The sequence below is a fragment of the Panthera uncia genome, assembly GCF_023721935.1.
Source record: "Panthera uncia isolate 11264 chromosome B2 unlocalized genomic scaffold, Puncia_PCG_1.0 HiC_scaffold_24, whole genome shotgun sequence".
NCBI classification, from domain to species: Eukaryota; Metazoa; Chordata; class Mammalia; order Carnivora; family Felidae; genus Panthera; species Panthera uncia.
The window spans coordinates 96,475,776-96,503,604 of NW_026057580.1; the positions used below are offsets into that span (position 1 = coordinate 96,475,776).

Below are 27,829 nucleotides of genomic sequence, written 5' to 3' on the forward strand. Positions count from 1 at the left end.
GTCGGTAGCGCGCGAGTAGGAAGTGGTGATTCCTGGAATAGAGATGGCCGCGCTTGCTCAGCTGCCCCCACTCCCCCCCCAGTTTAAGAGCATACAGCATCATCTGAGGACGGCTCAGGAGCATGACAAGCGGGACCCTGTGGTCGCTTATTACTGTGAGTCTTTCCGAGTCGCCGTGCCTCTCCTTACCCTCCGGGGCCCACACACCACCCCTTGGTTATTAAGGCAGGCCCCGCCCCTTCAGCTTTAGACCTGAGCTTTGACCTCTGGCCTGCCCTGGGAACACAGTGCGGCCCCGCCCTTCCCTGGGATTTCCCCAGCTTCCCCCCTCTTTCCCCCTCGCAGGCCCAGAGAGACAAAACTTAAAAGCACCCCTGGTTTTCGTCGCCTCTCCAGTCTTAGGCTTAAATATTGCCAAACTGGCTGCATGGGCTCATGAGCTCAGTGACACACTGTCTTAAGGTTATCTGTGTATACTCAGCAAGTCTCCTGTCTCCAGAATCACCTCGACAGTTAAGTAATTGTGTTGGGGCTAAAACAAAGGTGAGTGTCCCGAAGACGGTAGTGATGTGGACAAAAGGAAGAAGGTAGACTAATTGAAAACATAGTAATAAGTGCAGGTTAACTATGACAACATGAAAGCCCATTCAGAAACTCATAAATGATGAAATGGAGATGAGTTGCTAGGAAACTAGCACTTGAATTTGACCATTTTCCCACCAGTGGGAATTTTTTGTCTTCTTTGAATAATACCTGGGGCCAAGACATTTGGTAGCAATACTATCACTTTGGTTGATTATGAGACCTATAATCTACAGTTGATAGAGAACAAATTAGGTTGTTCAAATTTTTTCCTTCGTAGTATGTCTAGTAGTTTTTTTTATGTAAACTTTAAACTTGATGGCAAATAAAACATGTTACCAAGCAATTGTAATCTTCTGTGAAGGACTTATAGCATTGAAAAGCTCAATATAATGTGTCCTCTGTTGTGAACATTGAAACGTTCACTAAAATCTGGTCTACTTTCATCCCTGTCAAACTCCAGTACCCCTATTTCTCAAGTATTCAAGGCCCTTTCACACCTCTACGTTCTTCAGTTTCTTGGAATGTCTACCTGTTTTTTTTCCGCTTGGCAAACTCCTCATGATACAAGATCTAACCCAAATGTCACCTCTTCTGTAGGCAGTAAGTTGATTATTCTCTAGGCTCTCTCCCACTTTATTCAAATCATACGGTGTTATTTCCATTATATTTGTTTTCCAGGTTCCACAAGTAAGGAAGGACTATTAATCATTTAATCACCTTGTACTTATTGAACTTCTTCCTGTATCAGGCATTACTAGGCACTGTGGTTGCAGTTCTTGCATTCATGCAGCATATATACAAGTAAGGAAGAGAGGATATTAAACAATAACATGAGCATATTATATGGACTAGTAGAAGGTTTTGAATACAGACAAAGCAAGGAAAAGAGAAGGGAGTACTAGGAGTAGGGTGGTAGGGAGCAAGGAGGGGATTTCACTTTCAAGGTAGTTATGGAATGTGTCACTGAGTTCACATCAAGCAGAGACTTGAACGAAGAGAAAGACAGGCTTTGCATCATCTGGAAAATATAGAGGGAATAATATATGCAAAGGTCATGAGGCAGGGGCTTGTTTGAAGGAGGATCAAGGAGCCCATTGTAACTGGAGTGGCTATAGCAAGGAGAAAAATGATGCGATAAGGTCAAAGAGGTAATTTCTAATAACAATGAAGTAACCCTTGAAGGAACAATTCAAGGAACCCTTGAAGGAACAATGAAGGAACCCTTGTTCCTGTCTAAAACAAACTCCCGTTCATGAGTTCTGTATTACATACCTTTGTGAATGAATACCTAGGGACTTTTATTTTCTGTGTCGTCATCTTCCCCCTTTTGCTATTTCTTTCTAAACTTGCCCCAGTTTTTTTTTTTTTTTTTAATTTAAAAAGAAAAAAAAGCTGCCACTAGATATTCTTGTAAAGTTATAGTCCTGTCTGCCTAACTTCAAAGGTAAGCTTGAAATAGTCGTGGGTATTGTCTTTACCTCCCTTTCTCCCAGAGCCTTTTCAGTTCATTGCAGTCTGCTTTTCATGCCTTTTATTTCACCAAAACTGCTCTCAACGGGGCCATGAACAAACATTTGCATTGCTAAATCAAAGTGGTAGCTAAAGAATATTTTTGTTATGAAACATATGCATATTAAAGAATACATATAACGTGTGTATGGTTTAAGGAATAATAAAATGAACACTGAGGTACCCACCATACTTGAAGTTATTAGACTTTTAAATTTTGTCCAATCTGGTGAGCATGAAATTCAAGCTGAATTTGCAATTCACTGAGTCTTAATGAGGTTGAACGTCTTTTCATATGTTAATTACCATTTGTGATTCCCTTTTGAAATACCTATTTATTGCTTCTATTTTTTTTAATTTCAGTGTTTATCTTTTCTTAATATACTAATCATTTGTTATATGTGCGTTGCAGATGTCTTCTCCAAGTTCATAGTTTGATTTTTTTTACTCTGTGAAGTCCTTTGATGTTCAAAAGTTCTTAATTTTAAAATATAGCCAATTTATCACTCTCCTGATTTATATTCTAATTTTCCAGGACTTGATTTCTTTTCATCTACCTTGTTTGGGACTTTGGCATACTGGATTTGCAGATGGGTGTCTTCAATAAATTCTGGAAAATTCTCTATTATCTGTTCAAGTATTACTTCTCTGTTCTCTACTGAAATTTTGATGAGACACGTGCTTCACTTTTCTCCTTTGTCTCTTAATGTTTTCATCCCTTTGTGTCTCTGTGCTACATTGTGTATAATTTCTGCAAGTCTGTGTTCACCTCCATATATCCTATTGTATAACCCATTTGTTGAATTTCTGTTTTCATTTTTTATTTCTGGGTGTTCTCTTTTTGTTGTTTTTAAATTGGCCTAGCCGTTTCTGATAGTCTTTTGTTACTATATTTTTAAACACTTATTTCTTTAAAAGGTTTATAAATATTTGTTTGTATTTGTGTTCTGATCATTCCTATAGCTGCTGTACATGTGAGTCTGATTCTGTTGTGTAACAGAAGACTGCTCGTGGTGACCTCTTTACTTGTGATTTGTGCTTTACACATACCAAACCAGTGTTCTTCAAACCTTGGGGTGCAAATAATTCTACAGGAATCATATCCCCAGTTCTCAACTTCTGTGTTTCTTTTCTAACAAAGCTCCTTTGATCAGGGTAGCAAAGTAGTATGCTGCTTCTCTTTTCCCACATCCTGTTCACAATTGCCCTTCTCCTACTTTAAAGAAGAAAGGCATACTCCCATGCCTCATGAGTATTTTTATGGTGTGTTGCCCTGGGGGAGAAGGTGGAAAACCTTCCAGGGTGTCTGGAAAAAAGGGACAATTCAAATTACTGGTATAGTGGAGTTTCTGTTAATTAAGGTATTAAGGAGAGCTTCCTGCCCTTCCCTTTTTTATATGGAAGAAAATCAGAGCAAAGAATAAGCCTTTATTTGAAAACGCTGGGCATGAGAAAAGATGTCAAAAGCAACATTCTAATTTGGGGAATGAGTGCAGAACATTTTATGAGGGGGAAGAGAAAGGATTGTCCTTAGATATTAGTAGCCATTGTTTGATCATTTGGGATTTAATCCAGAGGGGTGGTGAGGGACATTTTGGGATCAGAGTCATGTGTGAGAGAGTGTGAAAAGGTTTAGCTGTGAGGACAAAGACATGCAAGGACCACAGTGGAAAAGTCTGTCTTTCAGAGGTCTCGTATGTTTATAAATATATCTGTTTAAGGGCAAAGCCTCGCATTAAAACCTGGCCTGAGTTGCAGTGTTCCGAATTCCCAGAATGTAAGACTTCCTGAAATGACCTCACCTTTTCATTTTCTATTCATTATGAAAGAATATCATTCCTGATAGAAGAGCAAACCCCAAAAAGCAAAGGAGAGATGCTGGGAAGGGTAGTGCCTTGTTTCATCCAAGTGACATAAGGATTTGCGGCTGACTGAAATTTTGGAATTGGAAGTCAGATGAGATGCGGTGAATGGGGACATGGGTTAACATCTATTTGATTGGAAAATTAAATCGTATTTTTCTGAAAAGTAAGCCACCATTGGCAGGCTGGTTTGGCATTAGCAGCAGGTTTTGCCATTTATGTTACACGATAGACATGCTCCAACTAAATGAGCCTAATTTTCGGCTCTGAGGTATTTTGTTTTTTCAGAAATACATTTAAAGCAAGTAATAACATAAAAACATTTGAATTGGTTTTGAGTTTTTCTGACGTTTTTGTTTTCTCTGCCAGAGCATGTTGAAATGAACAGCATTTCAGTTTTCCCAATCTTGTTTCAGTGTCTTAGAATAAACAAGCCTCTGAATGAAAGGACGTGATGAATCCTCGTAAGATTTTTTGGTATGCTTCACAGAATTGAGAAAATGAATAACTCTAATGATGGGGTGACAAGTCCTTTTCTCGTTTTAAAACAAATTTTGAGGCTGACCTATATGAAGTATCAGCTAAGAGAGATTATTAAAAATAGTATTTGACGATAGATGATTTTATGCTTTTTAGCCTGTAACCCAGAAGGAATGAAAAGAATTCTGTGATTCTGCTGTGACAAAACTTCCATTCTCATCTACTGCTTTATGTGAATGAACTTTCTCTGAAAGAGAAAGTTTCTCTGAACTTTCTCCTATGTTAAATTCGTAAAAGTGGGAATAGAACCAATACATTACTCTGGTTCATTATGACAGTAAATCATACTGATTCCTAGATACACAGTTTAGCTCATTGTAAGACACATTAACAGTAAATTTTACTTTTTCTTTTTAATTATTATTGAAATGTATAACATATTGATGTTGTTTTGATCAATTATTCATTACAATAATCACAAAAACCTCAAATCCAGAGGAAAAACTTTAATGCTTAGCACCTTATTTCACAGGAAGTTTTGATAAATTTAAATTTCCGTTTTTATACATTTTTAAAATTGTTTTAAATGTTTATTTTGGGAGAGAGAGAGAGAAAGCAGGGGAGGGGCAGAGGGGAGAAAGAATCCCAAGCAGGCTCAGCACTGACAGCCCTTAGCTGGATGTGGGGCTCAATTCCATGAACTGTGACCTGAGCTGAAATCAAGAGATGCTTAACAGACGGAACCACCCAGATGCCCCCAATTTTGATACTTTTTTTTTTTTTTTTTTTTGCAGAGAAGTATGCTAATCAGGTTAGGACTTTTGAGCATACAAATATATTCTTTTATAATAAAATTCAGTAGGATAAGTAAATGGAAATGTAGGTTAAAAGAAATAACAAAATGTATCATTTCTGACTCTTGAAGAAAGAGCTTTTTCCATTTTAAAAGAGATTATGATACCAAATTGTTAATGATACTTAACAGCTGAAAGAATGATATAATTTTAGATGTCTGAATTTGATGTACAGAAGTTACATCTTTTATACTTGCTTAAATATCTGATGAAAAGTGATAGATGTCAACTTAAAAGTGTGTGAAGGGATACATTTCTATAATCTTCGTGCAAACAATTTTCTAAATTTCCTAGAGCAAAGAATTTTTGGTGAGGAAAAAAAAATGAAGATTATTATGCTGAAGTACTTGCTGACCAGTAAAGCTCCCTGTTGTCTTTTACTTGTGAGGCTTTGCCTGGCATCCCCCTGACTTCCTCTTAACCTGGCTAACTTACTAGTACTGATTCAGTACAAATTCTACATTCTATAGGCTGTTTTTCATTACCTCCAAAGGATAGTCTAGAAATTGTTCCAGTGTGCCCCTCATCTTAATTACATAGTGTTATAAACACCTTTTTACCTTTTAATCTTCTAGATTCTCCTGAAGGACAGGGAATAAGTATCTTGTTTTCTCTCACCACCTGGCACATAACTGACATTCATAAATATTTAATGAATGCCATCTCTCTAAATGTTACTAACATTTCGCTAGAGCATAAGCTCTATGAGAGCAAGAAGTATGTCTTACTTGATAATCTTGGACTCTCTGACTCCTAATATAGTACCTAAGACATGGTGGATATGTGTAAATTTTGTGTGTTGATTGAATAAATGAACTATATAGTGACTAGAGAGTAATTTATAGCTTTTTGACATGCTCTAGCTACAGTAAGGAAATGTAATGGAAAGAATTCCAATGCTCTGTTTTATAATTTACCTTACTATGTTTAAAAAATGTTTTAATGTTTATTCCTTTGTTAAGAGAGAGATAGAGCACACACAAGAGAGAGAAAGAGTGAGGGAGGGTCAGAGAGAGAGGAAAACACAGAATCTGAAGCAGGTTCCAGGCTCTGAGCTGACAACACAGAGCCCGATTCAGGATTTGAATTCATGAACTGCAAGATCATGACCTGAGCTGAAGTCAGATGCCTAATCAGCTGAGCCACTGGGCGCCCCTTACCTTACTATGTTTATAGTGAGTTTTAGATGAAGTCATAGGTGTAGTATCTAGCATAAGGTATAGTTATTGTGCCTCCTCCATTTTGGTATTATATGATTTCCAGAAACGATTTATCTATGGGCTTAATGTGAATACCCTAGTGTTTTATCATTTTTTAAATTATGACTTAATATTTCTATATTTTTATGTTGTTTGGTCTTATGTTTTCTTTTTAAATCAGGAATGTATATTGAATGCTATGTATCAAATTACCTTTGTTTTACTATTTGTGCAAGTGCTAATGTGCTTGTGCTTACTTCTTTGAACTTGTTAATTTAGTAAGTTATAACAAAATAGTAAATGTTATCATTTAAAACATCCTTCCATTCCTGAAAAGAATCCCATTAGTTTTTTTTTAATTAACCTTTTTTTTTCTTTTTTCTTTTTTTTTTAGATAATTGTAGATCCGCATGCATGTCCCAAAAATAATACAGAAAGATCCTGTACCCTTTACTCCATGTCTTCCAGTGGTAATGTCTTGCAAAAAAAAACCACAAAAAACAAAAAACGGTAATACTATGACCAGAATATTGACATTGAGAAAATCCACCAATCTTATTCAGACTTCCCCAGTTTTATGTATATTCCTGTGTGTGTGTGTGTGTGTGTGTGTGTGTGTGTGTGTATTTAGTTCCAAGCAGTTTATCAGATACAGATTCCTGTATCACCATAGTCAGGAAAACAGTTCCCTACGAAGGATCCCTCATGTTACTTTTCTAAATCCACATCTGTCTCTTGTCAACCTTACCCTATCCTTGTATCCTAGCAACCACTAACCTATTCTTCATTTCTAAAATTTTATTTAAAAAATATATAAATGCAATCATACATTATATACCCTTTTAGACTTGACTTTTTTTTCACTCAGCAAGTAATAATTGCCCGGAAGCTCGTCTAAGTTGTTACATGTATCAATATTTTGTTTCTTTTTAATGCTCAGTAATATTCCATGGTATGAATGTACCAGAGTGTAACAGTTCAGCCATTGAAGGACATTTGGGTTGTGCTATAATCTGAATGTTTGCCTCCCTCCTCCCCAATTCATGTTGAAATCCTAACCCCCCAAAAGTAATGGTATTAGTAGATGAGGTGTTTGGGGGACGAGTAGGTCATAAGGATGGAGCCCTCATGAAAGAGATGTGTTATGAAAGAGATCCCACAGAGCTCCCTACCCCTTCTTGGTATGTAGTTTTATAAGAAACTAGCAAAACTTTTCCAGATTGGCTGTACCATTGTACATTCCAGTCAGCAACGTGAGTGGCGAGTGACCCAGTTTCTCTATGTTATTGCTGGCATTTGGTATGTCACTCTTTTTTTATTTTATTTTTTTAATTTTTACAGAGAGTGTGTGTGTGATCAGGGGAAAGAGGCAGAGGGAGAGAGAGAGAATCTCAGACTTCCATGCTCAGCACAGAGCGTCTGATGAGATCAAGAGTCAGATGCTCAACCAGCTGAGCCACCCAGGCTTCCTGTGTCACTATTTTTATTTTAGTCATTCTGGTAGTTATGTTAACGTCATGGCTTTAATTTTTATTTCCCCATGCTACTGAAATTAACATCTTGTGCTTATTTACTATCTGTATATCACCTTTCAACAAAATGTGTTTTTGCCCCTCCCCCCCCCTTATCTTTAGTTTTGAGAGTTCTTTATATATTGTAGTTACTGTAAGTTCTTAGATATGTGTTTTGCAAATATTTTTCCCAGTCTGTAGCTTCTCTTTTGTCTTCATAACGGAGTCACAAAGTTTTAAATTTTGCTACTAGCCAGTTTTTCAGTTTTTCCTTTTTTATATGCTGTTCTTACCAAATCTGTATGCTTTATTGTGTATTTTTCTTAGTGTCCTAGTCTGTTTTTTCTGTTTTTCTCCCCCAAGAAGAGTTCCTAAATAATATTGATTTAGCTCTTTTTTTTTTTTTTTTTGAGTGTTATCGTTGTCAGATTTTTAGTAACAGTGTCATGCTGGTTTCCTAAATATTTGTTGAAAAGGTTCTCCTATCTGACTTGGACTAAAACACAGTAGGTCTATCTCTCTCTTTTGATTAAAGAAGTCCTTGTAGAGCAAAACTTTGTTCTTTGGGGGGAAATTATTTTATATATTTACCAATTTCTTCCATTTAAAATATTTTTGGCTTGGGGGTACCTGGGTGGGTCAGTCAGTTAAGCATCCAACTTGGACCGAAGTCATGATCTCATGGTTCGTGAGTTCAGGCCCCACATCGGGCTCTGCACTTACAGTGAGGAGCCTGCTTGGGATTCTCTCTCCCTCTCTCTCTCCGTCCCTCCCTCACTCGCACTCTCTCTCTCCCAAAATAAATAAGTAAACTTAAAAAATACACATTTTTGGCTTGAACCTGTGTTGATATATTAAAGTTTTCTAAAATATCTTCCATTTCTGTCAGATTTGCAAATTTATTAACTAGAAATTACAAGCTTAACCTTTTTTCCCTTCCCTCATATCTTTCACAATCAATCAGTCGTTAAATTTTAAAAATTTTACTTATCTCCTCATTTTCTTTTGGTATATGCCATACCCTTATCTTACACCTAAACTACTGACAGAGGTTCCAAGTTTCTACTTCAAACAGGTCATCCCTTGAGCCACTAGATTAGAACAGATAGTCTGTTTTAAATGCTTAGTTTAAATAAATAAATAAATAAATGATAGAGTTAACTGTAAACACTCAAAAATTCTGTATGACACACACTACAATTTTAAAAACGTTGCATAGGAAAAATATTTCCAGTAGATGAGACAAAGGGCCAATATCCGTGATATATAAAACACTCGTATAAAATCATTTTATAAAACCTAAGATACCCATAGAGAAATGGACAAAGAACATGTATATACAACTGCTGAAGGAAGGAATGGTAATCAATAAAATTCAGCATAACTAGTAATGTAAATTAAAATCACTTACGTTTTGAGACTAACTCAGTAGGTTAAGTGTCTGACTCTTGATTTCGGCTCGGGTCACGATCTCCTGGATCGTGGGTTTAAGCCCTGAGTCTGATGGTGCAGAGCCTGCTTGAGATTCTCTCTCCCCCAACCCCCGTCTCTGCCCCTGCCCTACTCAAGCTCCCCCTCTCTCTCCCTCTCTCTCTCTCTCTCTCTCTCTCTCTCTCAAAATAAATAAACTTAAAAAATTTTTAAAACAAAAAATCACTTACTTTTTTTGGCTGTAAAATTTTAACAGTGCAGATGAATATACAGTGAAATCTCCATTGACAAGGCAGTGTGAATTGGTACAAAAGTTTTGGAAAACATTTTGGCAAAATGGATTGAATCACAAAAATATCTGTAATTCAGTAATTCTAGTTTTGGGAAGCTTGTGCTTGGGAAATAATCACAAATATATTGAGGGCTTTATGTGGAGTTCTCTGGATGATTATTTATACATTTGTGGAAAATGCGAAATAACCAAAATACAGATCACTGTGGAGATGGTTAATTAAGTTATGGCATATCTACTGGGTGGAAAGTAATGTAATCATTTAAGAATTACAAAGCATCTTTTGTAACATGGGAGGAAGTTTGTATGAAAATGCAGGATATAAAATTGTGTGTATACACACACACACATACATAATTTGAACTTTTTAATGTGTATATACTTGAAGAAAAAGATTGTGGCTTTTAGTTTCATAGATAGTGTTTCTTTTGAATTTTTTGTTGTTTGTTTTCTGTTCTGTAAGTGAACATATTCCATACCATAAAAAATTTCAAAGCAAAAGCTTTATTAAAACCAAGTTGTTTTTTAAAAGCCCCCTATAGGGGAGCCTGGGTGGCTCAGTTGGTTAAGCATCTGACTTCAGCTCAGGTCACGATCTCGTGGTCCGTGAGTTCGAGCCCCGCGTCAGGCTCTGGGCTGATGGCTCAGAGAATGGAGCCTGCTTCCGATTCTGTGTCTCCCTCTCTCTCTGCCCCTCCCCCATTCATGCTCTGTCTCTCTGTCTCAAAAATAAATAAACGTTAAAAAAAAATTTTTTTTTTTTTAAATAAAAGCCACCTATAGTAGCTCCATATGTAAGTGCCCTTAATTATTTGAACTCTGAAATCGTCTTTAGCAGTTCTAATCAAGCTGAATTTCATTGTTTCCCGAACCTTTCTCATTTGTCTCTTCAAGTCTTCCAACATTTTGTTCGCTCTGTCCTGACAACTCTTTACTCCTTCACCACCCTTACTCTACTTTATCCTTACGTACTACTTGAATGTCACTTTTTCTGGGAGGCCTTCTCCTAAACTTCCTAAGGTGCTTCTTTTCTTTGTCCTCATTGTGCTTTTTGTATGGCTTTACCTTAACTGCTTTTCATTTTCTTTTGTCTCTTCCAGGCTTTAAACTTGAGGCCTATTGTGTCTTCTAGGCTTTAAACTTAAGCACCCTTCTGGGTGCTTTTTATCTATTTACAGTGTCACTTAGTGCTAGGCCACTAGAGATATTGACACAGTAAAGAAAAAGGGCTCAAAAATGTCTGTTAAATTGACTTGGATTGTAAGGCAACCTGTGGTCCCTAGAGGGAACTATGGCCATAGAGTTGTCACTGGATAAAGAAGCAGACAAATAACATTCATGTAGCTCTTGGCATTTGTAACAATCCTTTCTTTCAGGATATCTGATTTGAACCCTACAATCATCCTGATTCTTCTGTTAGTAAGTGATGGAACCAGGACCTGAATGGCAGATGCTAGTTGAGAAATAGTTGTATGAAAAATCGTTGATAGTAGGTGGTAATTAGAAAACCAGTTGCAGAGTGAGTGAGGGTAAAGGGACTATCCTAATTGGTGAAAAATGAAAGGGGGGCAAAAAGCCAATGCAGTGTAATCTGGGAGATTGTAATAACTGAAGGGTAGAAATGGAAGACAGGCTTGATGTTATTAACATAATTTTGAGCAACGTGTGTGTGTGTGTGTCTCTCTCTCTCTCTCTTTTTTTTTTTTCCTTTAATGAAGCCAGAAAATATTTGAGTCTCTAAATGTGGACTCTTTATGGTAAATATTTTGATTCTGTCAGATTTGGTGTTGTAGATAAAGCTAAACCCCATAAAGAGTCCTTCCCTTGGTATTAGCTTAAGTAACTAAACATAGTTTCAAGTTCGGTTTTTTAAAGTTTCCTCTAGAGGGTGACAGTGTACAATTAACAGACTTAATGAAAGCGTAGATGTTCTTTGAGAGTCATTTATGATCATAGGAAAATTAAAAACAGTTGTTCAGGAAGTTGTAAACAGGTATGGCCATTTCAATTCTGAGCTGTAACAGAACATGGGGTGTAAAATTGTAATTTAGTTTAAATAAAGGCTAAATAATACGGGAGTTTTTAATTGATATGTTAAATCAGACGGGTTTGAGGATTAATAACCAGTTGCCTATTATTTTTTTTCTGTTGTTAATCACACAGAAATTAGATCTTTTGAAACCAGTGAGACAAAGTTAACTAGACCAGTAAAGATCTCCCCCTTACTTACTGATTTGTGAATCTCTGTGATTAATGGAAGTCTGTAGTCCTGTTGTCAGAGTACTTATCATTTTTTATTACAGGCTGACTCAGGCTACATGATTGTCGCAATCACAGGTTAATAATAAAGCAAAGTTGGACAGCTGATTTATCCATTAACATTCCCCATTTATTTACCTTTTGTTTGTTTTTGGAAATGTGTTGCAAACATGAATTTTATTTTTTTAAAATGATCATTGTAATAGTTCCTCCTAGTTTTGAGTGAAGTAAATCATTTCATTGTTAGATTCTCAGTCTGTCCCTAAGGTTGAAGGCCCAGAGGGCTGGTGTCAGGTAATTCGTCCTTTACTGTCATTGTTTTGCTTTGGCACCCATGCAGGTTTAAAGCGCCTTTTTTATGACAATTATGTTTGACGTTCGAGGTGAAAACTTATTTTTGAGCAGCATGTTATTACATGAAAGAGGCTTCAATGCTTGTGAAGTTCCTGCTTTCGTTCACTTCATCGTTTATTTTTCTGTGGCTTGTCAGGGTTTTTTGGTTTTTAGATGTTTTTTAACCTCAGTTACTGCTTCTCTTTGGAAGCACTTTGGATTTCCTTGTGCCTCAACTATGGGCTTCTTAGATATTCCTCCTCGTTTTATTTTTTTAGTGGTTGCTCTAGCGTTTATGTTAACTTATCATAGTCTACTATCATATAACATACTGCCTCAGATTCCAAGTAAGAACTTTTCTTTTCCCTTCTCCTATCCTTTGTTTCCATACATTTTACTTGTAGATATGTCATAAACCCTAGCATACATTTCAATTTCTTTAACTGTCATTTTTTACAAGAAATTTATAAAATGAAATAAGATGTTGAAATATTTTCGCACATAATTACCATTTTCAGCACTTGTTACTCCTCTCGTTAGATCCCACTTTTAAATCTCGTATCATTTTCTTTCCTGTGGAAGAACTTTATCATTTCTTACACAGGCTTGCTGCTGGTAAATTCTTTCAGCTTCTCTTGTGTGAAACAGACTTTAATTTCATATCTATTTTTGAGATATTTTTGCTGGATAAAGAATTTTAATTTGTTTATATTTTTCTTCAGCACTCAATTCTTTTTCTTTCTTTTCTTTTCTTTCTCCTTTTTTTTTTTAACCACACCTCCCCACCCTCTTTGGAGAATCCAGTTACACATACATTAGAACATTTTTTTTTTTTCATAACTCACTGAGACTCTGGTTTTCTTTTTCTTTTTCTTTTCAATCCCTTTTTCCCTGCGTAGAGTAGTTTTTATTGCCGTGTTCTGAAGTACACTAATCTTTCTCTCATGGTGTCTAAACTTCTGTTAATCCCTATCCAATACATTTTTTATTTCAGGTATTTTTCATCTCCAGAAGTTCCATTTGTGTTATATATGTTCTGTTTCTCTCCTCATTCATGTTTTCCATTAAATACTTCATTATGATTTCCCAGTAATTTAATGTCACTGCTATTTTTAGTCACTTTCTGTTATTTTGTCAGTGTTTGATCTTATTGGGCTGTTCACATTCTCCTGCTTATCGCCACCTTAGTAATTTTTGATTCGTTGTAGGACAGTGAATTTTAAGTTCTCGAACATCTAGAGTTTATAGTTTTGAACAGATTTGATCTGGCCGACAGTTAAGTTCGTTGCAGTTCAGTGTGATATGTTTGTGCCTTATTTTGTCTGTTATTAGTTTTGGCAGCCGGTCTAAGTAGCTCTGAGGACACGATAATCCTCTACTAAAGCATATCCCAAATTTAGGGTCTCTACTGAATATTTTGGATAAGCATTAAGGGCTCTGCACCCTGGCTGGAACTTGAAAGCATCCCAGTTTTGGGGATGTGCTTTGGCGATGGTTCCACTCACGGCTTCTGCTCACTCTTTGACTTTGTGGAGTTTCCCTGTATACCTACACCTGGTAGTATTCAGCTTAGCCTCAAGTTTATCCTTGGTCAGATTTCTGGGGTTCTTTTCTGCATGGATTCCACTCTTCCGAACTCTGCGCCTCCATTTATAGCTGCTTCCAGAGACCTGAACTCTATAGTCTGTTTTCTCAACTCTACTAGACTATGCTCTGCTTGGGTCTCCCCCCTACTCCTTAGTTTATAATGTGCCTCCAAAGGGGCACCTGGGTGGCTCAGTTGCTTAGGCTTCCGACCTCAGCCCAAGTCATGATCTCATGGTTCCTGAGCTCAAGCCCCACATCCAGCCCTGCACTGACAGCTCAGAGCCTGGAGCCTGCTTCGGATTCTGTGTCTCCCTCTCACTCTGCCCCTCCCCCACTCGCGCTCTGTATTAAAAAGAAAAATGTGCCTCCAGGAAGAATGCTGGGCTGATCATTGATGTGGTCATCTCATTTGTTTCCTTTCTCCAGGTGTCATGGTCTTCCCATCTGTTTCCATTTTTGAAAATGTGGTTCATATATTTTGTCTAGTTTTTTGATGTTTATGGTGAATGGCAAGTCTCATTACTCCATCATGGCCAAAATTTGAATCTGGTCTCGTTTTAGTAATCAAATAGTCACTTAGTATTTGCTCTATACCAGCATAATCTTCTAGTAAGAATTCAAGAGTAGTTCACTTTTTCTTAAAGCTACTATATTATGACAGGAGCTTAAAAATATTGTTAAATGAAGGAATGAGCAAAGTAAACACCCTTTATTAGTAGACACTCATTCATACTTTCTTTTTAATCTTTGGCTCAGAAGTCCCTTCGCAAAAGCTAATACTAACCATATAGCAAATATTTACAATATACTTACAAATAGAGTAATATATTCAGTTCTATTTATTGGAATAAAATCTTCTTTTAAACATCAGTGTAAATCATAATGATTCCTATTTGAGTGCCATGTTTATTTCACTTATCAAAGCATCACTCTTCACAACTGCTTTTATATATCTTTTCTTTTTTGTATATTTATATCATGCATTTCATAGTTTTATATTTCTCATGTTTAAGCAAGGATGTGTTAGAATGTTAATGTTTAGATTTTATGGAACTTTGAATTACACATACCTTCAGGATTTGTAAATGTTTATCTCCTAAATGCTTCACATTAAATTAAAGTTAGGTTGGAAAGTAGTTAATCCTTTTGCAAATGTGCCTCATTACTCATCTTCAAATAATATTTATTCATAAAAATAAACACATTTCCTTGATGAAATAAATCAAATATATTTTCTTATACATGATTTTAGCTACATATTTGTTCTGTTTTAGTAGGTAATTTTCCATGTTAGACATTAATTTTTCATCATCCTGCTGCTGCTACAATGAATTACTTGTCTCGAGCTGTACATGAAAGTGATTCCTTTTCCATCCCTTCTGGCAAAAAGATCTTTTTGTGTACATATTAATTTTCACAAGTAGATTTAAGGTCTTCTCACTTTTATTAATATTAAAAAATGTATCACAAGATAATTTTCTGTATTTAAGAAATCAAGCATGTGAGATATTAAAAAATGTTAAAGCCAGGCCAATTTTATCCTATTTCCAATTCTGTGATGATTCTTTCCAGTTCTTCAATTAAAGGTGTTACTTGTATTTGCAAAGACTAAATTATGCACGTAAACCAAGAAAGAAAATGCATGAAGGCAAAACCAATGAACTGTATTGTCATTACATTTTATAGCAAGTATCAAACATCTGTGTTAAGGTTAACTTGTAAAGGACAGGAGCTGATACTGTGTTGTGAGGAAGTATAATAATGGTTGTGGTGATAGTGAATTGAGAATAATTTGATTTTTTGCTTCCGAAGAAATAAGATTTAGATACTCTCCATTTTTATTGTAAAGAACAGTGGTAGTTAAAAATAACAAATTAGAAACTGAGAATTGTACTTTAAAAAAAAATTTTTTTTTAAGGTTTATTTATCTATTTTGAGATAGAGAGCGAGCCGGGGAAGGGCAGAGAAAGAGAGAATCCCTAGCAGGCTCCACGCTGTCAGCACAGAGCCTGACTCAGTGCTCTATCTCACAAACTGAGATCATGACCTGAGCTGAAATCAAGAGTGGGATGCTTGGGGCGCCTGGGTGGCGCAGTCGGTTAAGCGTCCAACTTCAGCCAGGTCACGATCTCGCGGTCTGTGAGTTCGAGCCCCGCATCAGGCTCTGGGCTGATGGCTCGGAGCCTGGAGCCTGTTTCCGATTCTGTGTCTCCCTCTCTCTCTCTGCCCCTCCCCCGTTCATGCTCTGTCTCTCTCTGTCCCAAAAATAAATAAAAAACGTTGAAAAAAAAATTTTTTTTAAATAAAAAAAATTAAAAAAAAAAAGAGTGGGATGCTTAACTGACTGGGCCACCCAAGTGCCCCCTGAGAATTGTACTTTTTGCATATGAATAAATCACTTAAATCATTTTCTCGTGGTAAAAAGAAAACTGCTCAATTAATTTCTGCGTGTTTCCTTAATGGTTAAGTCCTATATGGCTGCCACTTAAGCCACTGGAAACCTAAGAATCCATCTCATTTTTTCAACCTGTCTATGCTGGATAGCCATTTATCCCCAAAGTTGGTTCACCAAATAGCTAATTACACTCCATGGATTGTAGGATTCATATAGTGTTCACTACCATGTTAAGAAGGTAAGGAGAAAGACCTCCTAGGAAAACCAAACTGTCTGTATTGTATTTCCCCACATTTTCATGACATCATGTTAGCCAGTAGTATATATAGGTAGTGAATAATTAACTAATGTATATTACATTTTCAGTGCATGTTTTTGAGGTTGTTGTTTTAAAGAGATTGACCAAAGGGTGCCTGGGTGGCTCAGTTGGTGAAATGTCCAACTTCGGCTCAGGTCATGATCTCGCGGTTCATGAGTTCAAGCCCCACATCGGGCTCTGTGTTGACAGCTCAGAGCCTGGAGCCTGCTTCAGATTCTGTGTCTCTCCCTCTCTCTGTTCCTCCCCTGCTCACACTCTGTCTCTCCCCCTCTCAAAAATAAATAAACATAAAAAAAAAAAAAAACACAGATTGACGTATGTTTGAAATAGTTATTTGGGAGGTTGGGAAGGCATGTGTTAAGCTCATTTGAGGTTGATAATTTGAATAATTATAATGGTGCTAATCTGCTAGTGGTATTTCTCAAATATAGGCATAGAGAATGAGGATTGTTGAGTTTATATATGAGTGTACTTTTGCCAGAGGAATATAGTAAAAAGATTATGGGATAGAAGGACATAGGGCAGTGAAGTTCTAGAAAAATACGTTGTAAAATAAAAGCTGGTTGCCGAGAGAAGTTAAAGGAGAAAAGACTTGATTGTAAATGAAGAAATAGACACCCGTGAACTGGACACCTGTTTTAATAGGCATAGCTTTAAGTTGGAAAAAAGGGAAATTGTATTTAGACTTGGTACTTAATATACTGATTTTGGAAGTACAACAGTTTGAGGTAGTAATTTAATTCTGGAGTGACTGGCATATAAGGGAGAGTGCGTACAAATTTTGGAGACCAGGTCAATAAGAATTGAGAAGATGGTTCTATGTATTTTTAAGATTAGATTTGCTTTCTTATTGCTGAAAATCCAGAATAACAATGGTTAAGTAAAAGAAGGACTTGACTTCCTCATTTAAAACAAAGTCTGATGTTGGTAGTACCCAGTGTGTGCCAAATCCATGAAGTCTGCAGGGACCAAGGTGCTTTCCAATTTCAGCTCTACAAGCCAGCACATGATTATTACCATTTGCAGGGTTGCGTTGTGATCTAAGGTATCTACTAGAGTTTCAGTCATACCATTTCTATTTTAGGCAGCAGAAGTAGAAGAGGGAAAGGGTCAATGAGACCTTTCCCCAGCTGTCATTTCCCCCTTTTAAGGTGACTTCCAGAATTCTCTTCCAACAACTTCTGATAATATGGTGCCAGTTTTAGTTACTTGGTCGTATCGTGCTTTGAGGAATACTGGGAAATGTACTTTTGGCTAGGTACATTACAATGCCCTTAATAATAAAGGGGTCTCGTTAGCAAAGGAGGTAGGAAGAAAGAATGTGGGTAGGCAGTTAGCAGTCTCTGCCACAATTATTAATTATCCACGTGAACAGGAAAATTTTCAATGATGGACACAGAAGGACCTTGAGGTCCTTGGGCAGTTACAGGCATTAACAAGATCAGGTGGAAGAGAGGGGCTTGAGCCCTAGACCCGTGTTTTCAGGAAACATGGAGAGAAAACTGTAAGTAGCAATGGAATGCACAGAAAAAAAAAACCATTATACTTGCCAGTCCCGAGATACGAAGACTATAAGAGAATTTCTTCAAGTGACATCAAGGTTTAGTGAAGACAGGGAGAAGGAATCTGAGGACATGTAGGGGATTTTCCCAATTATAAAGCAGTAGCTCCAAGGGATATGGTAGAAGGAATGGGGCCCTGTGAAAGAGGTAAGTGGTAGGTTGGGGTAAGAAAATATAGTTGATAGTTGAGAGGAGTAAGGATGCTGTGAGTAGTGATTCTTAACCTATCCATGAGTTTTTTTTTTAATTAATCTTTAATTATATTGTGTAAATTACAAATTATATTTGCATATTGATGTACTAATGTATTATAAAAACACTATATGTATTTTTAAAGATACAGAAACACAGAAACATAAAGAATGATATAAAAATTATCAGTAGAAATGCTAATATTTTCTTTCCCACACTCCAGCTCATTTTCTTGCCAATCCTTGGGATCATGTAGGTCCCAGAGGCTGCAGTTTCAATATAGCATAGGGCGGAGACTCTGTTAGTGTGACTATAAACAGCCTGGCACGAAATTGATCCCTACTGCCAAGCAGAAGCCTTCCTCTTAAAAATAAGAGCAAGAATACTTAAAATTCTTGGTAGAATTTTGGCAATACTGTAAAACATGGCAAGATTAAATTTGGAGGAAGAAAAAGCATATTACCAGTTATAGATATTGTCATTTGTAAAGATGGCATTTGATCTGTGATTTCAGCAAATCAAATAGCCAGGAAATCTAAAAAATAAAAATATATTAAAGAGGGAACCACAGATCATTGGAGAAAGGAAGGATCATTTATTAAGTTTATTTGAGATTGGTGCTAGTAACTTGGGAGGAGAGGAAAAGTAAGTAAAAGAGTTTAAAGTTGAAAAATTAAAATGTAGGAAAAACTAGAAAAATCATGTAAATGAGTCAAGTCCCTTGGAGATAAAAGAACTTTTCCAAGCACAGAATTGACAAGAAAAAAAAAAAATCACAAATAATAGCTTTGAGTACGTAAATATTTCAAGCCTCTGTGTTTCAAATCAGCATTCAAAAATTGAAAGACGGCATGATATTTGCAGCCAATATGTTTGTTTTCCAAAGAGCTCATGTGATGTACTTTAGAAGAAAAAATGCAGCAAAAATACTGGAAGAAAAAACCTGAACAGCTCACAAAGAGGAAGTCTTGGGGAGTTCAGTCACAGTCATAAGAAGAAAAGGAGTTTAAGGCAGGCACAGATCTTGATCAGCTCAAAAGAGATGTGACTGGTTTAAAAGGAAAGGGTGTTCAACCATGTTTTAAAAGGTGTGGAGGGAAGGGAGAGATGACTGAAACCTAACAGACAACAACATGCTAAAGAAATATGACTGGTTAAAAGAGAGAGAAGAAGAAGAAAATTTGGTCACATTTGTGACCAATGGATGTTTAAAATGATCGGGTTTTTTGCTTTTCAAATTAGAACCTGGTTTTGGGTCAAAGTGATACCCAGTGCTGGCTGGTGTGCAGGGAAAATGAAAACACCATGCTTTTTAAACTGTGTAGCAGTATAAATCTGTACAGTACTTTTGGAACTCCATTTTTTTCTTGCATAAAAACCTAGATGGATCAGACCCTTAAATTTGATATATGAAAATAAATACATTAATAAACATCAAACTCTGTATGTAACATGGAATAAACTAAAAGCCTAAGCATTAAAAAGTAGTTTCTTCAGATTAAGCTATTAAAATTAAAGAGAGTAAATAACTGCATATTATATATGTATATATATCTTAATATAGTTTTAAAAGACATGATCGAGTAGACATAATTGAATTGGAAATCCTGGGAGTAACAGATACCAAGCCATGTTATAAAGCTGTAGTAAATAAAGCAGTGATAGGCCAGGAGACAAATGAAACAGGACAGACAGTATACAGAATTGGGCCCTTTTATCCCACGGAAGCTTAATATATGATAATGAATGTTAAAAGTGGCATTTCAGTCAGTGGGGCAGAATGAGCCATTCTTTCGTCCATGTACTTATCTATTCAGAAAATGTTTATCGAAGGCCAAGCATTATCCTACATGCCAAGCCAAGGATACATCAGCAAACCGAGTAGACGAAAATCGCCATCACCACAGGGTTTAAATTTGAGTTGGAGTATAGATAGTGGATAAATAAATAGAATATGATTACGTGCTGAGGAGAAAAGTAAAGCAGGGAAGAGGGATGGTGTTCACAAGGTGCCATTTGAGGGGAAAACATTTTATTCCTCCTTTATACTGTGTAAAGAACTGCCACAAGACAATTTGTTAAAAAGCAAACAACAGAATTTGACAGATTTTCTTTCTTTCATTGATAACTACTCCTAATTGATAAAGGGGAATATAGAGCTATGCAGTAAATATGCAGGACTTTTTTAGGAATGAAAATGAAAAATCACTTAAAATCCTGAGACTGATAGGAAGTTTAATAATATCAAATTTTCATGGGTTTGGGGAAATGAGTGCTTGTATATGTTGGTGATATAACTGCATATTGGTAATCTGTTTTGGAGGACAGCTTGAGAGTGCTTCTGAGAGCTCTCAGAAGTGAAAAAAATACATATACTGTGACCCAGGAATTCCATTTCTTAGTATTTGCCTCCGGTAACTCTTGAATGTATCACAAGCAGGTGTAGTAGCACAATATGATCTGTAGTCCTCAAAATCCAAGAACTACCTGAATGTGAATGTTGTGTCTGTCCACAGGGTGGAGCACTGTAGCACTATCACAGATTTCCAGAACATATTTATAGACTGTAAGAGTAAATCACAGGTGGTATATGTATACACCAATGGTAACTACCACAGAACTGTTCATAGCTCCCATCACTGGGAAAGGTATTAGGGTCATGGTGTCACAAAAGTTTTTAGCTTTAGCCTTTCTCTAATTTTATTAACTTTTTAAAAAGAAAGGGTGTGTATTTTATATATATATACACATATATATATATACACACACATATATATATATATATACACGTATACATATATACATATATATAGATAGATAGATAGATAAATGACTAAAACAGTTCTCCCTGTTAGCCTGAGCTCAAGATCCATTTCCCAGTATTCTATCCCATATTATATATTCTATCAGTATCACTTAACTGGCACTTGGATGAGTGCTCTTGTGTAAGTGGTTGTTTCTCTGAGTGCCTTAACTTGCCAATTAAATTACAGGCCTTTTGTCAGCTTAGGACCTGGTCTTTTTTTGTTTGTTTGTTTGTTTTTAATCATAATGCCAAAAAAGAAGGTCTTGGTAAAAAATACTGCTATTATCATTATGAATTTCTTGCATTCTTTGCATAATATTTGTGTGTTCTTTATTTTTGTAAATAAGATCTATAGTAAATCAAAGTTTTCTTTCTAAATTCACTTAAACTTTAAATTATTTATTAGAACACGTATTTTAAACATTCAGTAGTAGAGGGGCGCCTGGGTGGTTCAGCCAGGTAAACGTCCGACTTCAATTCAGGTCATGATCTCGCGGTTGCAGTTCGTGAGTTCTAATCCCGCCACATTGGGCTCTGTGCTGACAGCTCATAGCCTGGAGCCTGCTTCAGATTCTGTGTCTCCCTCTCTCTCTGTCCCTCCCCCACTCGTGCTATGTCTCTCTGTGTCTCTCAAAAACAAATAAAAACATTTAAAATATTTAAACATTTAGTAATAGAAAGGAACATTAAAAAATGAGATTGTTTAAACCATCTTATTTTTCTTTGTAGGTCGTTTATATGCAATGCAAACTGGAATGAAGATTGATAGTAAAACTCCAGAATGTCGTAAATTTTTATCAAAGCTAATGGATCAGTTAGAAGCTGTAAGTTAAACACTGATCATTGATTTTCTGATTAATGTTTTAAGTGGCATTTTATTGCATTTGTGTATGTGTATTTTGCCATTTTTGTTCTTCCCCTTGACAGCAATCCACAAAGTTTTTACAGCTGAGAAAAAATTAGACGCAATTTTTTTTTTGTTTTTTTTTTTTTACATCTTACTGCTAAGGGAGTTAGTTGTAAGCATAGTTTTCAGTGTCTTTGCATTTACCACTATATCTTGTTATTATAGATGTTATAGATGGCCTTTGAGTCATTTTTCACAGGTGACAGACCCTTTCTAACTTTACTTCATGCAGTCACATGGATGATGGATTTGAGAATTCTTAGATAGCTCTTATAATAATGAAACAGGCTATTTATTTAGTGAAAGGGACATTGAAGAAAATGGTATCAGTTGCCTGTAGTCTCTTTGTCTTACTTTCGGTACCAGGACACAAGATACTTTTATGGTCCAGGCATTCTTCCCTGCTAGCAGAAATGTGGTAGGTGACTAATGTATGAGTCACCTTCTTGAACCATGATATAATTTCACAGGTTATATAGAGGCATCAATCCAGGGAAAATTGAATGGGTTTGAAGTACAGGAAGGCAGGGGCAGCCATAGTAATCCCTCTTAGTAATCAGGGCTCCACCCTGTGCCTCCTCTCCCAGCCGTCCTGGTTTCTCTTTTAACAATGTCAGGGTCTACTCCTCATTAATTCATCTCTTCATCTCTTCAGAGGCTGTTATATTAATAGCTGCAACTTTTTATTTGCTTATTTAATTATATGCTCCTGCTCAGGAGAATTATAAATCTAAATATTTATTTGACTAGTTGCATTATTTATTTAGAGAGACAAAATTTAGATATATTAAAAATCAAAACATTTATAATAGTCAGCCCAGAGCTTTTATAAATGTTGAAAGTTATCCAGATCAAAGCCTTATTAGATTAAACAGCCATGGGCAGTAGGGTTATAACTTGATATGGGTATCTGGCCTTCTGACCCGGAATCCCTGTCATTGCAACTTTTAACCAGTGATGGTGAGCCTAGTGGCACCACTGATGGAAACCCAGCTGCCCTTGAAGTCTGTCTGTCCTACTTCTAACATGGGTTCTGTAAGTACAGGAAAAATTTGAGTACTCCTTTTTTTGGAAGGTGGGGTTAGGAGAGGAGAAATATGTTCCACACATAACAATATATTTTTAAAATCCTGTCACTAATAGACTATATAGCATATATCTCTTTATTAGTTTCACAGTATAAAAATAATAGGTAAAATAATAGCTTACGGATAAGACAGAACTCAGGATAGTTCTTTATAGTAAGTGAAGTGTAAAATCACATTTATAAAGGGACTCGGCAGGAGTGTATTATTACCTAAATTGCACAGCAGGTAGAATAAGCATATTGCATGGTGAGAGCCCATCGGCCTGTGCTGTAATGTTTAGTGTATGTGCTGCCGAAGTGACCACTGAGCTGTAATGTTTAGATTGCAATTAGTAAACTGAATGTATGATGGTTTTGCTGCCGATATTTCACGTTGAAGATGAGATGAAATGACATACTCCCACTAAATTTTTCTAGAATTAAATCTAGAATTGAAGCATATCATAGTATGGATACAGTAAACTAGTGTTAGATGTGGGTTTTTTCTGTTTTTGATCAGGATAAGCATAGGGAAAACATTCTTAAATTCCAACATTATATCTCTTCTGGAACTTAAATTATTCTGTTGTAATTTTAAGGATATTTATTTTCCTGATTTTGTGAAAAATCCTGAAGCCTTTTTTAAATTTGATTTTTTACTTCATGGTGTTTTTGAGAAAAACCATTTTTAAACAGTAGTGTGGTACTCAGATCTAATATTTCAGAAAGTCATTTCATTCCAGTAGAACAGTCTGGGTAAGATGTAGGAACTTAATTTGTTGTGTTTAAAATATTTTAAATTATTGGGACACCTGAGTGGCTCAGTTGGTTAAGCATCTGAATCTTGATTTCAGCTCAGGTCACGATCTCACCATTGTAAGATCGACTCTACACTGACAGTGTAGAGGCTGCTTGGGATTCTCTCCCCCTCTCTCTGCCCCTCCCCCGCTCACTTTCTCCCCTTTCCTCTCTCTCTCTCTCTCTCTCTCTCTCTCTCTCTCTCTTTCAAAATAAATAAATTTTAAGATATTTTAAATTATTGTATGTGTGGGAAAGGGATGTACTGACTGAAAATTTACAGTTGGGAATTGTGTTTTAACTTTGAGGTATTAGGCTAAATTTTAAAAACTTCTGTAATCCTAGTCTCAGTTTGTGATCTTATACTGTAGAAATAGATCTTTTTTTTTTTTTTTTTTCCACAGTATCCTCTGAGTGATACTATTTTAGGATGTAATGATTTCCCTAATCTCATTTTTTATATTTGATAGAAGAAATTGAAATGGGAATAAATTAAAATTCTAAATTGTAATTAGGAATTCCTAATCATAAGAATTTCCCAATTCTGTTTTTAGGATACCTGATAGTATATTGACTATTATCTTGAAATATTGTCTGATGCTTTACATAGATAGTTGGATGTGTTATCTTTTTATTCTTGCTTATTTTGATTTTTAGAGCTAAATTATCCTTTCAGGTTATTATAAATATGTTTCTTCAAAATTTTGTAAACATTGGATTTTCTAAAAACCTTGGGCTGAGGGAGAGCAATTTTTATGAGATTTCATTGATAGATCTACTGAAATGGGTGTAATTTTTAAAATATAAAATGATTATTAGGATTATAGGATTATTTGTACTTAAGTAGACTTCTTGTGAGTCCAGATCTTAAGCTTTGTACCTGATTTAATTTTAGCTTAAGAAACAGTTGGGTGATAATGAAGCTATTACTCAAGAAATAGTTGGTTCTGCCCACTTGGAGAATTATGCTTTGAAAATGTTTTTGTATGCAGATAATGAAGATCGTGCTGGACGATTTCACAAGTAAGTAAGGCAGAAAAATTAAATTAAACTTAAAAATTGAAATTACTGTGTAACTGGAATTATCCAGTCTTCCACTGAATGCTTTCAGACCTCTTGATTAATGATTTAGATTTTTTTTTAATTACTTGTAGAATCTCAGAATCATTTTAAGTTACAAGAGCAATCCTGCCTTTTTGGAGAAAATTGCTGAAGGAAGAATACCAACGGCAGATTTATTTTTTCAGTGAATACTCTGCAAATAGCCATTATTTAACATTTGGTAAAATCTAAGAGTTGATTTTAGCCAACAACAGCCTGTTTCAGTGAAACTGATTTTTTTTTTAATTACCACAACCTGCCAAGTGAAATGATTTGTCATTATTTTAATAATAACGCAAAGATATGAACGTAGCTTGATACAGATTTGAATAATACTATAATTGCATTTTTTAATGAAAAGTAGACTATAAAACTTTGCTGTAGTATATTTACTTATGAGTGTTGTTACTTTCCCCCAATACAGATTATAAAAGGAGCTTTGTTGTGGTCTTGAAATCTGATTTTATTTAAAACATTAATTTTTGACTGCTTTTATAAAACACTAGAATTTTTTTTCTTATAGTTACCTGACTAATTCTGCAGCTTAATGGTTTTCATTTAACTCAACCAGCTCTCTCTTCTTGTTTAGAAACATGATCAAGTCTTTCTATACTGCAAGTCTTTTAATAGATGTCATAACAGTGTTTGGAGAACTCACTGATGAAGTGAGTATGCATTCTTTATTGTTTTATTAGCTAAAGATCGGTATTGTCACGCTTTTTTGGTTTTGTTATTGCCTTGCTTAGTTACAGCAGCATGCCTATCAGAAATGCAGTGTAAGCAAAAAATGTTCCACTAGCTACATTTGTAAAAGTAAGAAGATGAAACATTTCTTAATGATATATTTTATTTTTAATAGTATATGTTCTTTGCATCTAGTGTGTATTTTATAATTTGGCAAAAGCATAGCTACTGTATTGGGTATCACGGGTTTAGGGTTTGATTTTATTAAGTGTTTAAATATTATTAATCCTGTATACTAGTAAATTTCTACACTGTTATTTCATCAATATACTGGGGGCAGAGACTTTTAGGACCTTCTTCCTATTTCATTTCTAGTCAGAAATACTATGATTCGTCTCATTGTAAAGTACCCATAGAACTTGATATTTTCTGAGATGCTTCATATCCATTTTATCATGTTGTTTCTCATAACCTCTAAGGTAAGTAGAGCATATATTCATTTTATACATGACCAAATTGAGGCTAAGTGATGAAGTTATTGCTGTGAGTTCAGTGTTGTTTTCACTGTAGCAGACTTTACCATTGGCGTGGAAATTGTGCCTTTTGAGAGGGGAGATATTAATCTAGAGACAGAAAAAAAACCAGCTACAAATGAGACTGATAAAGCCATGTTGTATTAGTGATTTGGAATTTATGGAGAACATTGCTTTCTGTGATGTGAGTTTTTTCCAAATGATGAGCAGCTCATAGTATAAAGTTCAAAACAAAATGGAATATTACTTATGAGATGTTTGCATTTTCATAAAACAGAATAGAAAAACTGTGTAAAACATTATTTATGTTTAAAAATTTTTTTTAATGTGTGTTTATTTTTGAGAGAGAGAAACAGAGCGTGAGCAGGGGAGGGACAGAGAGAGAGGGAGACACAGGATCCAAAGAACACTCCAGGCTCTGAGGTGTCAGCACGGAGCTGGATGCAGGCTCCAACTCACTGACCGTGAGATCATGACCTGAGCCGAATCGGAGGCTCAACTGACTGAGCCACCCAGGCGCCCCACCATTATTTATGTTTATATGTAAAATTAAGTTAAGCTCTAGGCTTGATGATTGTAAGCTAGGTTTTTGCATTGGCAGAGATGTACAGGACGTTTCAAGGCTCTGCCCAGTAAGGAACAGTTTTTTATTATGTGGAACTGTACTATCTCTTTTATTTCAAAACATCAAGCATCCCTGGCCTTGCCCACATAGCATTTCCCAATCATTCAGATAACCAGAAGCCACCCCCAGATATTTCCAAAACAATGCCTAGGGTATGGGGCAATGCCCATTGTAAGTCAGTGTTTTTGAGTCTCCTTGAGACAAAGTAGTGTAAGAGAAAACAGACTTGGAGTGTGAAACCTGAAATGCTTCTCAGTGGGTATCCCTTCTTTGTATTCTGAGGTCCCTATAGAGCCACTCTGTTTTAGCTCCCTTTCCCATCTTTTATTGCTGATCTGATGTTCTTTCTGTTTTTCCGGTGTGCAGCAACATACTAGATACTTGAGGATACAGAAGTGGTTTAAACATGATGGTGGAATAGTCACGTTTAAAGCTTTAGATAGTTCAGTATGGTTTTGGAGAGTAGCAGGTGGGTGACGGAGAATAATGAGGCTTCAGATTAGACAAGTAAGTCATAAGACAGATCAGAAGGAAGATAGAAGGCCTGGAATCTTCAGTTAGTGGGTTTTTTGAATAAAGAACTATACTCGGGTGTGCTTTGTATGCTAGGAATCTGTAGAATGGACTAGCGGGAGGAAGAACTGCAAGTCATTTGATGAAAGAACTGTTAATAATTATTGTGGAACTTTGTACAAGGTAGGTTTTTTTATCTGAGGAAAAACGATATGTTCAGACAGATTATAAAATTTGAGATGCAGGTATGACATCCACAAATAAATCAACACAAGACTCTTAGAAATAAAGACAAGATGGAGCGCCTGGGTGGTTCAGTTGGTTGAGCATCCAACTTCGGCCCAGGTCATGATCTTGCGGCTGGTGAGTTCAAGCCCCGCATTGGGCTCTGTGCTGACAGCTCAGAGCCTGGAGCCTGCTTCACAT

General features: G+C 36.0%; 1 protein-coding gene across 1 annotated transcript in view; it reads left to right on the forward strand.

Annotated features, from left to right (window-relative positions):
• VTA1 (vesicle trafficking 1) overlaps positions 1 to 27,829 on the forward strand; it is a 68,432-nt gene continuing 40,603 nt past the window's right edge. Inside the window, exons 1-4 of the mRNA XM_049654464.1 lie at positions 1 to 155; positions 21,906 to 22,000; positions 24,843 to 24,970; positions 25,638 to 25,713. Coding sequence (XP_049510421.1) covers positions 44 to 155; positions 21,906 to 22,000; positions 24,843 to 24,970; positions 25,638 to 25,713 — 411 coding nt within the window. The 5' untranslated portion in view covers positions 1 to 43. The remainder of the gene's footprint in view (positions 156 to 21,905; positions 22,001 to 24,842; positions 24,971 to 25,637; positions 25,714 to 27,829) is intronic.